The following is a 12,119-nucleotide window of genomic DNA, read 5'->3' as shown; positions in this document are numbered from 1 at the left end:
AGCCTGTGCATATCTTTGCCCTGCTCAACGCCTTCACACCCACCTCCATTCCTGTTCCACAGGTCTAACTGGAGACATCTATCTGGACAAGACTCCTCTGAGACAATTTAGAATCTACAGCCTGGAAATGAAAACCATGTTCATATATAGGTAGGAGACTTAACTTCAGCTGATGGAAAGTGGCCAGGGTGGATTTATAGGTCAGGGATAGCGCATTTTACCCAGCAATGTGTGGTCCTGAGTTCAGTCACTGAACTGTAGATGAAGAAAATAAAATAAAACATACCTCAAATTGGTTAATGTGGAGAGCTGGAGGGATGCTCAGAGGTCTGCAGATGAAGCCTTTGATTTCCAGAAAGAAAAATAAAACCTGATGCAGAGTACTAATGAAATGATACCAAGCTTCATAGATGCCTTGGAGAAGAGGAGTGATTGTCCCTTTGTCTGCTGGTTAATTCCTACTGTATCATGAATGCCAAGGACATAGCAGTTACCACAGTGGGAGTGGGATCCAGGCTTCTAGAAGAGGTCACAGGTGGCACATCGGAGCAAACGTATGACATCTCACTGGTTCTTGATCCCCCATAGAAAACTTCCGAGGTTTCCTGACTCCTGGAAAGTAGTTACAAGCCATGTTCAGGGTCCGGCCTTTTTCCTGAGTCACTTGAGAGCTGGAGATCTTCCCCAGGGCACCTTCATAAAAATAAAGGTTGGTGCCACTTTTCTCCTGCTATTGTGCCCCAGCCCCAGCACTAAAGAACCTCAGAAAAGCTCCCCAGTACATGAGCCTTGTGGTGCAACAGGGAACCAAGGTCCCCCTAGTCACAGCAAGTCATAGCCATTCAAAAGATGAAGTCTTTAAGGACCCTTAGGCTAGGACAAGGACAGTGAAGAGATGCAGCAGAGGCCTGAGCAGAGAGTGCCAGTGAGACTGGCTGGTGCAAGCTGTGTAGCAGGGATTGAGTGAGTGTGACCCAGTAGCTCTCACACATAACCCCAGATGTAGATACCCCTACCACTGACATGAGCTCACCATCCAAGACATGCCATCTATTCATGTTGGCAACCATTCCTGCTATTATACAGTTTGATCTATATTTTTAAAGCCTGATGTGTTTTGGTGATAATTAGATTGTAAGACATCCCTTCTGATGGCATGGGCCAGCCCTGGGGAGATGAGATAGAAATTAGAATCTTCCTAGAGGCTGATGCTGAGCCACCTCCACGGCAGGGCTGTGGCACAAGCTCGTATGTTGCACACCCTCCCACGTACTACTCTGCTTGTCTATCTTGGCCCATGCTAAGGTTTAGTGTGCCATTGGGATAGAGGTCTATTCATTTTCTATCTTTACATGTAGAAGTTAGAATCTGAAACCTCCCTATCTTGTTCAGGGCTGGAGAAAGGGTGTCATATTCATCAACGGACAAACCCTAGGACGATACTGGAATATCGGTCCCCAGGAAACCCTCTATGTCCCTGCTGTCTGGCTCCATCCTGGAATTAATGAGGTGATTTCTCTCAATGTCCCCTGCTTCCTAGTCCCCTTTCTTTGAATGCTGTTCTGCTTCAGAAGGTGAGCTGGAATCTTCTGGCTGATTTGCTTACTTCTTTGTACAGATCGTGATGTTCGAGGAGTTGAAAGGAGGCATAAGGATCTACTTCTCAAGAGAGGCTAAACTTGGTATGACAGTCTATGTCATTTCAGCATCTGCCCCTCTTTAGCCCTTGTGCAATAGATGGATTTTCTATTATGCTGTCACAGTCCCACTCACCCCTCCCATTTTAAGATGACTTAACCTGCCTGTTCCTCCATCAGCCTCATCCTGACTCTCTCAGTCTCTCTTTCTGACAGTCCTTCCATGTTGTCAGGATTCCAGTTTCATTTTTGATGCCATCTTAGCGCCTTTCACTTCTGTCCCTATGGCTCTTTCTCAGGCTGCTATGTTAGCTATCTCCCTGGTATCCTTTTCTAGTGCCCTTTAACCAGTTTTTAAGGCAAGGAATGCATGAAGCAATTATATTGCAACCATGTTGCAGTGTCCTAGAAGGCAGTTGTCTCTTGGGTACCCAGGTTCCCTTGAACCCTTTTTGGTAGCAAGAGACAGATATCCATGTGTCCTCTGACACCCACCCTCCCCCAGGGCTAGCAATCAAGCTTGAGACTTTGTGTATGCTATGCAAATGCTTTCCTAAGCACTCACGGTCCAGCCCAAGACAGTCTTATGTAGAATCAGATGTCTAACTTTAGTGGATTCTTTAAACCTCCTGAGCAAGCTTTCTTGTCCCCACAGGTCAATGTTCTACCCTCTTCTGATGGGTGTGTGGCACACAGTAGGCTAATGAGATTTTCTTTTTCAGGATTTTGAGTCTCAACTATTGTGAAATAATCCAGAGGACAGACAATTGAATCCCATCCACCGTGGTGGTGGGCGTATCCCATGAGTCCTGACACTTAGGTGGGTCTCTGCATCCACCCTGGCTTCTCTTTCTACCCCATGCCGGGCTCAGTTCTACCATCCGTCTCCTCCTTTGACAGCAAACCTAACTTTTGACTTGTTAGCTCATTTGTGCTGATGTTTACACAAAACGGGCTTTCCGTGTCCACTTCCTTTGTCATGTTTCTTTATAAATTTTCTTCTACCGACAAATAAAATTTTGGGAAAAACAGAGCAAGAAGATGTTCAGAATACTTGATATTGCTAGGGTAACTCTGGGAATATTTTCAAGAAATCAAATGAAATAGAAACTACAGGCAATGACAGAGAGGTATATTATATGGTTTTTGTAAAATCCAGCAATGATGTTTTTTTAAATTTATTTTCCTAGTGGTCATGCCATACTACCATTTTTCTGTATCCACATAAAACTCTTCCTTCTTTGGAGGCTCTGTCAGTCAAAGGCACTTATCCACCAAACCTTTGGCATCTGATTTACAGTCCCTGTTGATTATCTGATATTCATTTGGTCCTCCTGGGGTATTTTCCACTCATCTGAGCTGAATCCAAGGGCACTGAGAATTGTCCAAGTTCCTGGGTTAACCAACTTTGGGGCCGAGCTCAGGCTGTAGAGCGAAGACCCATTTTAAAATAACTGCTACGAATTTTAGTGTAGTGTGAACAGACCCTGAGTTAGGTGACAGACTAGGGGGAACTTGAGAGAGGGTCCCCTGAGAAATGAATTGCTATGGTGCCAAGGAATATTGAGGAGGCCTAGAGAAATGCCAATTAGACCTCAGTGGCTCAGTGGACTGTAGCCCTGGGGGAGGCCACTTGTTTGTTCCCAGCTGCCCAGAACCCAAATAATCACACAAAAATTTGTATTCATTTCAATACTGTTTGGCTAACAGCTTAAGCATATTTTCTGGCTAACTCTTGTATCTTAAAGTAATCGATTTCTATTGGTTTGCATATTGCCATCTGGCTGTGGCCTACTAGCAAGGTTCCAGCTGTGCCAGTGGCATTTATCTACTGCAGGTAGCTACATGGCTTCTCCCTGATTCTGTATATACATATATATCTCCTCCAGTCTGGCTATATTCTGTTAACTCATTGGTCAAAAGCAGCTCTTTATTCCAATAAAAGCAACACATATACAGGATGCCTTCCTATACCACTGTAGCTGAGTTAGGCTGACTGCCAGGGAAGACCAGGTTGTGCTAGCCCAGGAGTTAACATCATGTGGTAGCTCATGCCTATAATACCAGGCCATCCAAGGTTTATAGTAAGACACAGTGCCTCAATGTATTTTTGTGTTGCTCTGACAAATGCAACTTAATGAAGAAAGGGTTTGTTTTGGCATTTGTTATGGTGGAGATGTCCAAGTGTCAGGAACTGGAAGTTGCTGCCACAATGTATCCACAGTCAAGAATCAGAGTGTAATGAGTGCATGCTAGTGCTCAGACTCATTTCTCCCAGTATGCAGTTCAGAACCTTGTGCCCAGAGAATGCTGGGCTCCACAGTTAAGATGGGTCTTCCCACATCAAGTAGCAGCAGCATCAAGAAAATCCTCCTAAGGCATGCCGAGAGAATCATCTCCCAAGTGACTATAGAATGTCTTAAGCTGATAATTAACACTATTGTATCTTGTATATAATATGTATTACCTGGCCTGCCTGAGGGACTGCAGGACTAGGAATCCACATCTGGCTCCTTGTCTAGAACTTCTCTTAGCTTTCTCACGCCCTGTGTTTGGACATTCAAACCTCTGCATTGGATGCCATATGTAATGAGTCTTTTTCTGTCTCACCAGCCAGCTCCGAAATGATGACATAGAGATTTCTTATTAATTATGAAAGCTCATCCTATAGCTTAGGCTTATTCCTAACCAGTCTTAAATGTTAAATTAATTCATTTCTATTCATCTACGTTCTATCACATGGCATTACTTCTCTTCCATCTTTCACCTCCTGTATTCTCTCCATGTCCCTGGCTTTTCCTGCATACCTAGATTCGTCCTCCTCTTTCTTATCTCCCAGAAATGCCATGTATATCCTCTGCTGATTTCTCCTCCCCTCCTTTCCTCCATTATTGCCTATTATTGTCTATTATTGAGTGCTCAATTCTCACCTCTACACCTGCAGTGTAATATTCACTTCACGGGGTCCTGCATGTTTTCTCCTGTACCGCTGGCAACACATCATGCGTTATTCATTGTGCATCCTAAGCCCCACATTAAGCACAATCTATCAAAACCCAGTCTTAAGAAATTCATACGTTCCAAGATAGGAGAGTGAGGATTAGAATTATGAAGCAAAAGGAGCAGAGATATAAGTGAAATAAGTGACAGAAACACAGAACAACTCAGGAGGGACACTCAGTGAACACTGAATCCACCTCATTTATTTTCTACACACTTATATCACTCCAAAAGGGGAGGGAGAATGCGCAGACTTCATTAAAGTGATATAAGGAATAGACTTGAACTGTCCAACCTTTGGTCCAGGTTGAGCAGATCCATCTATATACCCAAACACTAATTAACCACACCTCAGGACAGAATTTCTCATGTAACCACATCTGTTGTCGATATCACTGAGAGAGCAAAACTGAGTTCGAACTCTCTGACCTCTAGTCAAGGTTGAGTAGGCTCACATCTGTGGGTTCCCACATACTACTTTACATATATCAGAGTCTTAAAATGTTACATTTATCAGTTATACATTAAGAACATTCCTGTAGTTGGAGAGATGTTTAAGCAATTAAAATCACTGGGCACTATTCCAGAGGACCTAGACTGAATTCCCAGCATCCACACAGTGGGTAACAGCCAACTGTAACTCCAGTTCTAGGAGATCCAATGCCCTCTTCTGGCTTCTATAGACACCACACACATGTGGTAAACAGACATATAATGCAGCCAAGACACCCAAACATATAAAAATAAACACAGAAGTAATAATAATAATAGAATCTTTTTTAAAAGTTAGTTTTTTTAAGTATTATACCAACCTTAGTTCCCCCTCCCTTCACTTCTCCTGCTTCTCACCCCACTTTCTCCCTTCCTACACCCTATCTGCTCCTCAGAAAGGGTAAGACTGCCCTTGGGAAGTCAACAAGGCTGGCATATTAAGGTGAGGCAAGACCAAGCCCCTCCCCCTTGTATCAAGGCTTAGTAAGGTATCCCACCATAGGGAATAGGTTCCATTAAGCCAGTTCATGCTCCTGGGATATGTTCTGGTACCAGGGCCTCCCCCCGAAACATATCAAGTAGCATAACTGTAACCCACATTCAGAGGGTCTCGTTTGGTCCCATTCAGGTTTCCCAGCTGTCAGTCCGGAGTCCCTGAGCTCCCAGTAGCTCAGGTCATCTATCTCTGTGGTTTCTTCCTATCATGCATTTGACACCCCCCTTGTTGATATGATCCCTCTTCCTTCTCTTTAACTGAACTCCAGGAGCTCAGCCCAGTGCTTGACTGCGGGTCACGGCATCTGTTTCCATCAGTAACTGGATATAGATTCTATGATGGCAATTAGGGTAGTCACTAATCTGACTAAAGGGAAGACCTGTTCAGACCTCCTCTCCACTATTGCTAGGAGTCTTAGCTGGAGTCATTCTTATGGATTTGTGAGAATTTCTCTAGCACCAGGTTTCTCCCTAACCCCATAATGGCTCCCTCTATCAAGATCTCTTTCATTGTTCTCACCCTCCCCCAAATGGCCTTCTTGGTTCCTCATGTTTCCATTCTACCCCCTCCCAGTGTACCCAGGGTATATTAATTATTTCCCCTTTCTGGGGTTCTCCATGTGTGTTCCTCTTAGGCTCCTCTTTTGACCTAGCTTTTCTGGAGTTGTGGATTGTAGCCTGGTTTTCCTTTGCGTTACAGCTAATATCCACAAATGAGTGAATACACACCACGTTTCTTTCTGAGTCTGGGGGGTTACTTCACTCAGAATGGTTCTTTCTAGTTTCATCCATTGGCCTGCAAATTTCAAGATGTCAGGATTTTTTTGTTTGTTTTTTGTTTTTTCCACTGAGCAATACTTCATTATATAAATGTACCACATTTTCTTTGGCTGATGGGCATATAGTTTGTTTTCAGGTTCTGGCTATTACAAATAATGCTGTTATGAACATAGTTGAGAAAATGTCCTTATGGTATGATTGAGCATCCTCTGGGTATATGCTCAAGAATGATATTGCTGGGTCTTGAGGTAGGTTCATTCCCAATTTTTTGAGAAACTGCCATATAGATTTCTAAATTGACTGTACAAGTTTGCACTTCCGCCGGCAATGAAAGTGTTTCCCTTACTCCACATCCTCTCCAGCATAAGCTGTCCTCAGTATTTTTGAACTTAGTTATTTTGATAGGTGGAAGATGGTATCTCAGAGTCATTTTGATTTTCATTTCCCTGATAGCTAAGGATGTTGAGTGATTCCTCATGAGTTTCTTCCGTTGAGAATTCTCTGTTTAGATCTTTACCCTATTTTTTATTTGAATTGTTTGGTATTTTGGCATAGTTTCTTGAATTCTTTATATTTTTTGCAGATCAGCCATTTGCCAGATGTAGGGTTGGTGAAGATTTTTTCCCATTTTGTAGGCTATTGTTTTGTCTTATTGACCATATTTGTTGCCTTATAGAAGCTTCTACGTTTCAGGAGGTCCCACTTATTGACTGTACTCTCAGAGTCTGTGCTACTGTGTTATATTTAGGAAGTGGTCTCCTGTGCCCATGAATTCAGGGCTACTTCTTATTTTCTCTTCTGTTAGGTTAATGTAACTGGATTTATGATGACGCCTTTGATCCATTTGGACTTGAGTTTTGTGCATGGGGATAGACTTGGATCTATTTGCATTTTTCTACATGTTGACATCCAGTCATGCCAGCACCATTTGTTAAACATGCTTTCTTTTTTCAATTGCACAATTTTGGATTTTTTTTTTTGTCAAAAATCAGGTGTTTATGGGTGTATGGATTAGTATCAGGGTCTTCAATTCGATTCCATTTCTCCATGTGTCTGTTTCTATGGCAATACCAAGTTGTTTTTATGAGGCAGAAGATTTTTACAATCTAAAAAATAAAGAAACAAGAATGTAAGATCTTTAAAAGAAAGAAAATTCTTGGAAAAGAAATATATAAAAATCAAACTAATGAAAGTACATTTAATGTATGCAATTTAGAGCTATTTTGATTAACAAAGAATTTGTATGTCATTCCTTTTATATTTATTACCATTGACTATAAAAAATTTTTTTTTCAGAATCTTTTTTGGAAGAAAATATTTATCAGTATCACTTTAGCTCATATAAAATTTTGAAGCTTAATAAAATTTTATCTTATATTTCAATGAATGCTGTTTAAAATAAACAGGTAGCATTTAAAGAGGCCCGGAGTTATGGCTCAGTGTTTGAGAGCTCCCGCTACTCTTCCAGCGATCCCAGGTTCGATCCCTAGTACCTTTTCTCTAGTCCTACTGGTCCTCTTTCAGATCCCAGTTGTTAACATCAAGAAGGCAGAGGGCAGCCACAGAGTGTATGGAGTCTGAGGTCCCATCTGTAGCTTATGAAGCTTTCTATGGGTGTCAGGAACAAATGGACAGACAGAAGGATGCCCCAAAGAACCTGTCCTTCCTGAAATGAGAGTCCCAGATTGGTGGATTTGCTGGTGTCATATTGTGAATCAGGGGGTCTTTTCTTTGATTAAGCTTCCTTTTATCTTGCTCTAGCTCCTCTGTTTCCCTGTGGGCACAGTGAGTACTTGGGCCTTGAAGTCCTGAGCATAAGACATTCAGAACATTCCCCTTGATTCCTACAAAATAGAATCAGCTGTGGGATTTCAATTTGTAACAAATTGATTAACTTAAAACTTAGAAGAATGAAAAGATGAATAAATCAAACGTCTTTACCTGTTTTTCAGATACAGAGTCCTGTGGTTTCAATGCACTACATTAGAATAAGACAAAAAAGGAATATAGATGAAAAACAAAACATGAAAACCCATTTGTATAAAGCATATTTCCAGTAAAATAACTAAGTAAATAAATGGTTGTCTTAGTTAGGGTTTCTATAGCTAAGACACTATGACCAAAATCAACATGGGAAGGAAAGGGTTTTCTTTGCCTTTACCTCCAAAGCCTGCTCCATTATCAAGGGAAATCAGGGCAGAAACTCAAGGCAAGGAATCTGGTGGCAGGACTGAAGCAGAACCCATGGAAGAAGGCTGCTCACTGCATGCTTAGCCTGCTGTCTTATGCCATTCAGAACTATGAGCACAGGAGTGACACCACTCCCAGTAGGCCTGGCCCTCCCACGTCAATCATTAATCAATAAACTACTCTACAGGCTTGCCAACAAGCAGTCCAATAAAGACATTTTCTCAACTGAGGTTCCTCTTCCCATATAACTTTATGTCAAGTTGGGAAAAAAAACAAAAAAAACTAGTAAGGATAAAGATAAAAGAAAATAAGGGAAATGCATGGTTGAAAGGGACTTTAAATGAGAAGTTTGTCCTAAATTAAAGGATTGTTCCCAAGTAGAAATTTTAAAATTGAAAACAAAAAAAGAAATCTTGGGCCATTCTTGTGTGCACCAGCCCAGCAGGAGGACCTGCTTCTTGCCTCTAGAGGAGAGAGATTGAATAGCTTCTGCCAGCCAGTTATCAGCCTTGCCTGCCCCTCCCCCCCCCCACAAGGTGTTCTAACTGAGTAGGGAGCCCGGGTTTTCTCAATGAAAGTAGGTCCCTGGTTGTGACCTCTCAGAGGTGGAGGTGAATATTCTCCCAGCAAGCACCACGTGCTATGTGATCCTCCAAAGTGGCCAGTTCCAGTGGTTGCTGTCTGGGATTCTTTAAGGACACTTGGAAGGACAAGGCAAGGGCTTGCATGCATTTGGGACCTTTCCCAGCCCAGGTCTCAGTGTGTTTTGGGAGAGTGTGAACTCGTTTTTTAGTTCTTTTAGGAGGCTGGTGGAAACAAGGTAGCATCGCCGTCTTTAAAGCTGACTCAGAGACACTAATGGTCCTTAGGGATGTGTGCACATAAAACCTGCTCAATATCCCAATTCAGAGACAAAAAATAATGTCATGTCGGAGGATGATGTTGCTGGTTTATGAGAGAAGAGGGGCAAAGAGTTCCAGAAAGATGATTGTAAAGGAAGACGTCACAGAGGCCCCTGTGATGGACTGCTGCATGGTCTCTGAGCAGCTTCCAGGTTGCCAAGAAGGATGTATGAACTCACATATTACAGTGCAAAGGAAACTTAGGAGTCTTAGCTGCTACTAAAATGGTGGTCCACTAGAGGCCCTCTCAAACTTAAGAGGTTGTCAATCACTGTTCATACTTGAGATCAGAAGACAAAGAGGTGCTCTGTATGTCCACTGTGCAGGAAACAGTGTCATGAAAATTCTTATCTTAATTCCTACCAAAGGACTCACACTGGCGAGAAACCTTTTGGCTGCAAACCCTGTGGGAAAAGACTCAGTCCTAAACAAATCTCAATAAACACATGGGAATCCAGACAGAAAACCTGGCTCCTGTTTTCACTGTGGGAAAAAAGTTGTTTCAGAATTCTCATGGAAGTTACCATGAAGAAATTCATGTAAAGGAGAAGATACTTAAGTTTCCACAATATGAGAACAGCCTTTCAAAAAGTGGGGTGGGGGTGGGGTGAAGATGTGCTTCATCTCCAGACTCATGATGCTGAGAGATCATAAATTTGAGGTGAGGGTAGGCAGTGTTATGCACAAATCCGTGAAGTTCCCTAAAAGCCAACAAGGAGACCGAGTCTCGAATGTAAAAGCAAAGAGCCTTTATTTTATGCAAGTTTGCAAACTTGGTCTCTCCGCATGTCCAACGTATTAGAATAAGCGGAGGGCCTTGGGCTCATTTAGAGTTGGTTTTTTTTAGTAATAAAGGTGGAGGTGAGGGGTTTCTGAGGCTCAGGACCCCTGATTGGCTGACATTTGTCTAGGTGAGTGTGTGCTGGCAGGTGATCCTGTCTACAGCAGTTGGCCTGTTCTTGGGTGGTGCTCAGGTAATCTTAGTTTATGGTCCTTCCTGCAACAAAGTATTGCTTCAAGGTAAACTACTGGGACTCAGGCCACTATTAAGTTTATCGATGCCTGAGTCCTACTCTGGCAGATGATAATGGTTGGAAGTAAAGAACTTCCTTTGGGTGATCTGTTCATGTTTAGCTTATCGTGGCCGGCTCCTACACTGGCAGGTGATAGTGGTTGGAAGTAAAGAACTTTTGGGTAATCTGTTCATATTTAGCTCATCATGGCTGGCTCCTACAGGTAGAGGTTTGCTCAGTTGTTCAGCTGTTACCAGTGTGAGAGAACCGATCTGCATGGAAGAACCAGATGATATGTTGCAGATAACATGTGACCAGCTGCTTCAAGCTGCTGATACTTTGACTTCCCTACCATGATAAAATGTCTCTCTGAACTGTGAGCCTTTTCCTAGAGTTGCTTTTGTCAGGGCATTTTGTCATAGCAACAGGAAAAGAAACTGAGACAATTGCCACTCTGCTCTAAGTAAGTTAAGCAACTGCTATCTTGGAGAGCTGATCTGTAATTCTTGCATAAGGCTTGTTGACTGTTTATGCCTCTTCATGGAGGGAAAGGGAGAGTCACAAGACCCTTTTTTCAGTGTCCATCTGCTCTCTACCACCTGTTATATGCAACTCTGCAAAATTTCCCATGGCGTTTGGGCGGGGCTAGAGTATATAAGCTAAGGAAGACAGGAGAAGGATGTTTTATCTATGATCTACGGGCATCTCATTCCTGCTGAACATCCTGTTGGAGGGGATCATCCACATCCCATAAGTAACCCTTCACCAAAGCTCTATACAGAAGCCCAATATACTCTTTGGTTCCTTTAGAGTAAACTTTTGCAGAGTCATGCCTCAATTTGGCATTAGGACCTGAGGAGAAGGAGTAGACATTGCTTATGTCTCCTTCTGAGAAGGAATTTTAACAACATTCACATTTGGGATTAAAGCTTTCTAGAAATGCTCTCATTGGTATGCCAGGTGATGCATCTCACAGGTGATTCTAAATTCCATTACATCGATTAGGTTAACCGCCAGTGGAGTATTTGACACCACAGTGTGCAGTAGCCATAAGGAGTCAAAGCGGAAGAACACACCCTATTCCTGGCTTGAAAGAAACTCAGAGAATCCATCCACTATGTGGCATATAAGAGATATTCATCTGGCACACTGAGATACTCTATACCAAATGATATTGGGGTTTTCTAACACATACAAGAGAAACCAGACCATTTGTGATCCTTTGGGATGTGGCAGAATTCCTGTTGGGTTACACCTGGCCTGGTGCCAGGGAGTTAGCACCTAGCATTCATCCCCACTGGGTCATTCCTAGCCTAGCTCCAGAGTGCTCACTCCCAGCTCTAATCCATCTTCTGTTTAGCAGATACCTTTTGTCTCCCTATGTGAATCTTGTCTGACTTTCCTAAGGAGACAAAGCCTTTGTAAAACTGGATTCAGGAGACCCAGAAAACTGTGGTACTTGATGAATGGAGAATTTGCACTTGGCACTGTGTTTTTGGAAGCTTTGTTCAGGGTTTTTGAGTATATGGAAATCAACAGTCTTAACTGTAAATATGGAGAAAAACAGAAATGTCCTGTGTGAAAGGAAAGTGCTTCAGTCCTTTGAGACT

General features: G+C 42.5%; 1 protein-coding gene across 1 annotated transcript in view; it reads left to right on the top strand.

Annotated features, from left to right (window-relative positions):
• Positions 1–2,638, top strand: part of LOC101989346 (beta-galactosidase-1-like protein 2) — a 65,771-nt gene extending 63,133 nt beyond the window's left edge. Inside the window, 5 exon segments of the mRNA XM_013346138.2 lie at positions 63–150; positions 589–709; positions 1,393–1,509; positions 1,619–1,682; positions 2,360–2,638. Coding sequence (XP_013201592.2) covers positions 63–150; positions 589–709; positions 1,393–1,509; positions 1,619–1,682; positions 2,360–2,367 — 398 coding nt within the window. The 3' untranslated portion in view covers positions 2,368–2,638.
• Positions 2,639–12,119: the final 9,481 nt, after the last annotated feature.

The sequence above is a fragment of the Microtus ochrogaster genome, chromosome 5 (genome assembly GCF_000317375.1).
Source record: "Microtus ochrogaster isolate Prairie Vole_2 chromosome 5, MicOch1.0, whole genome shotgun sequence".
NCBI lineage: Eukaryota > Metazoa > Chordata > Mammalia > Rodentia > Cricetidae > Microtus > Microtus ochrogaster.
The sequence above is the reverse complement of the archived record's forward strand: the minus strand, read 5'-3'. Positions and strand labels throughout refer to the sequence as shown.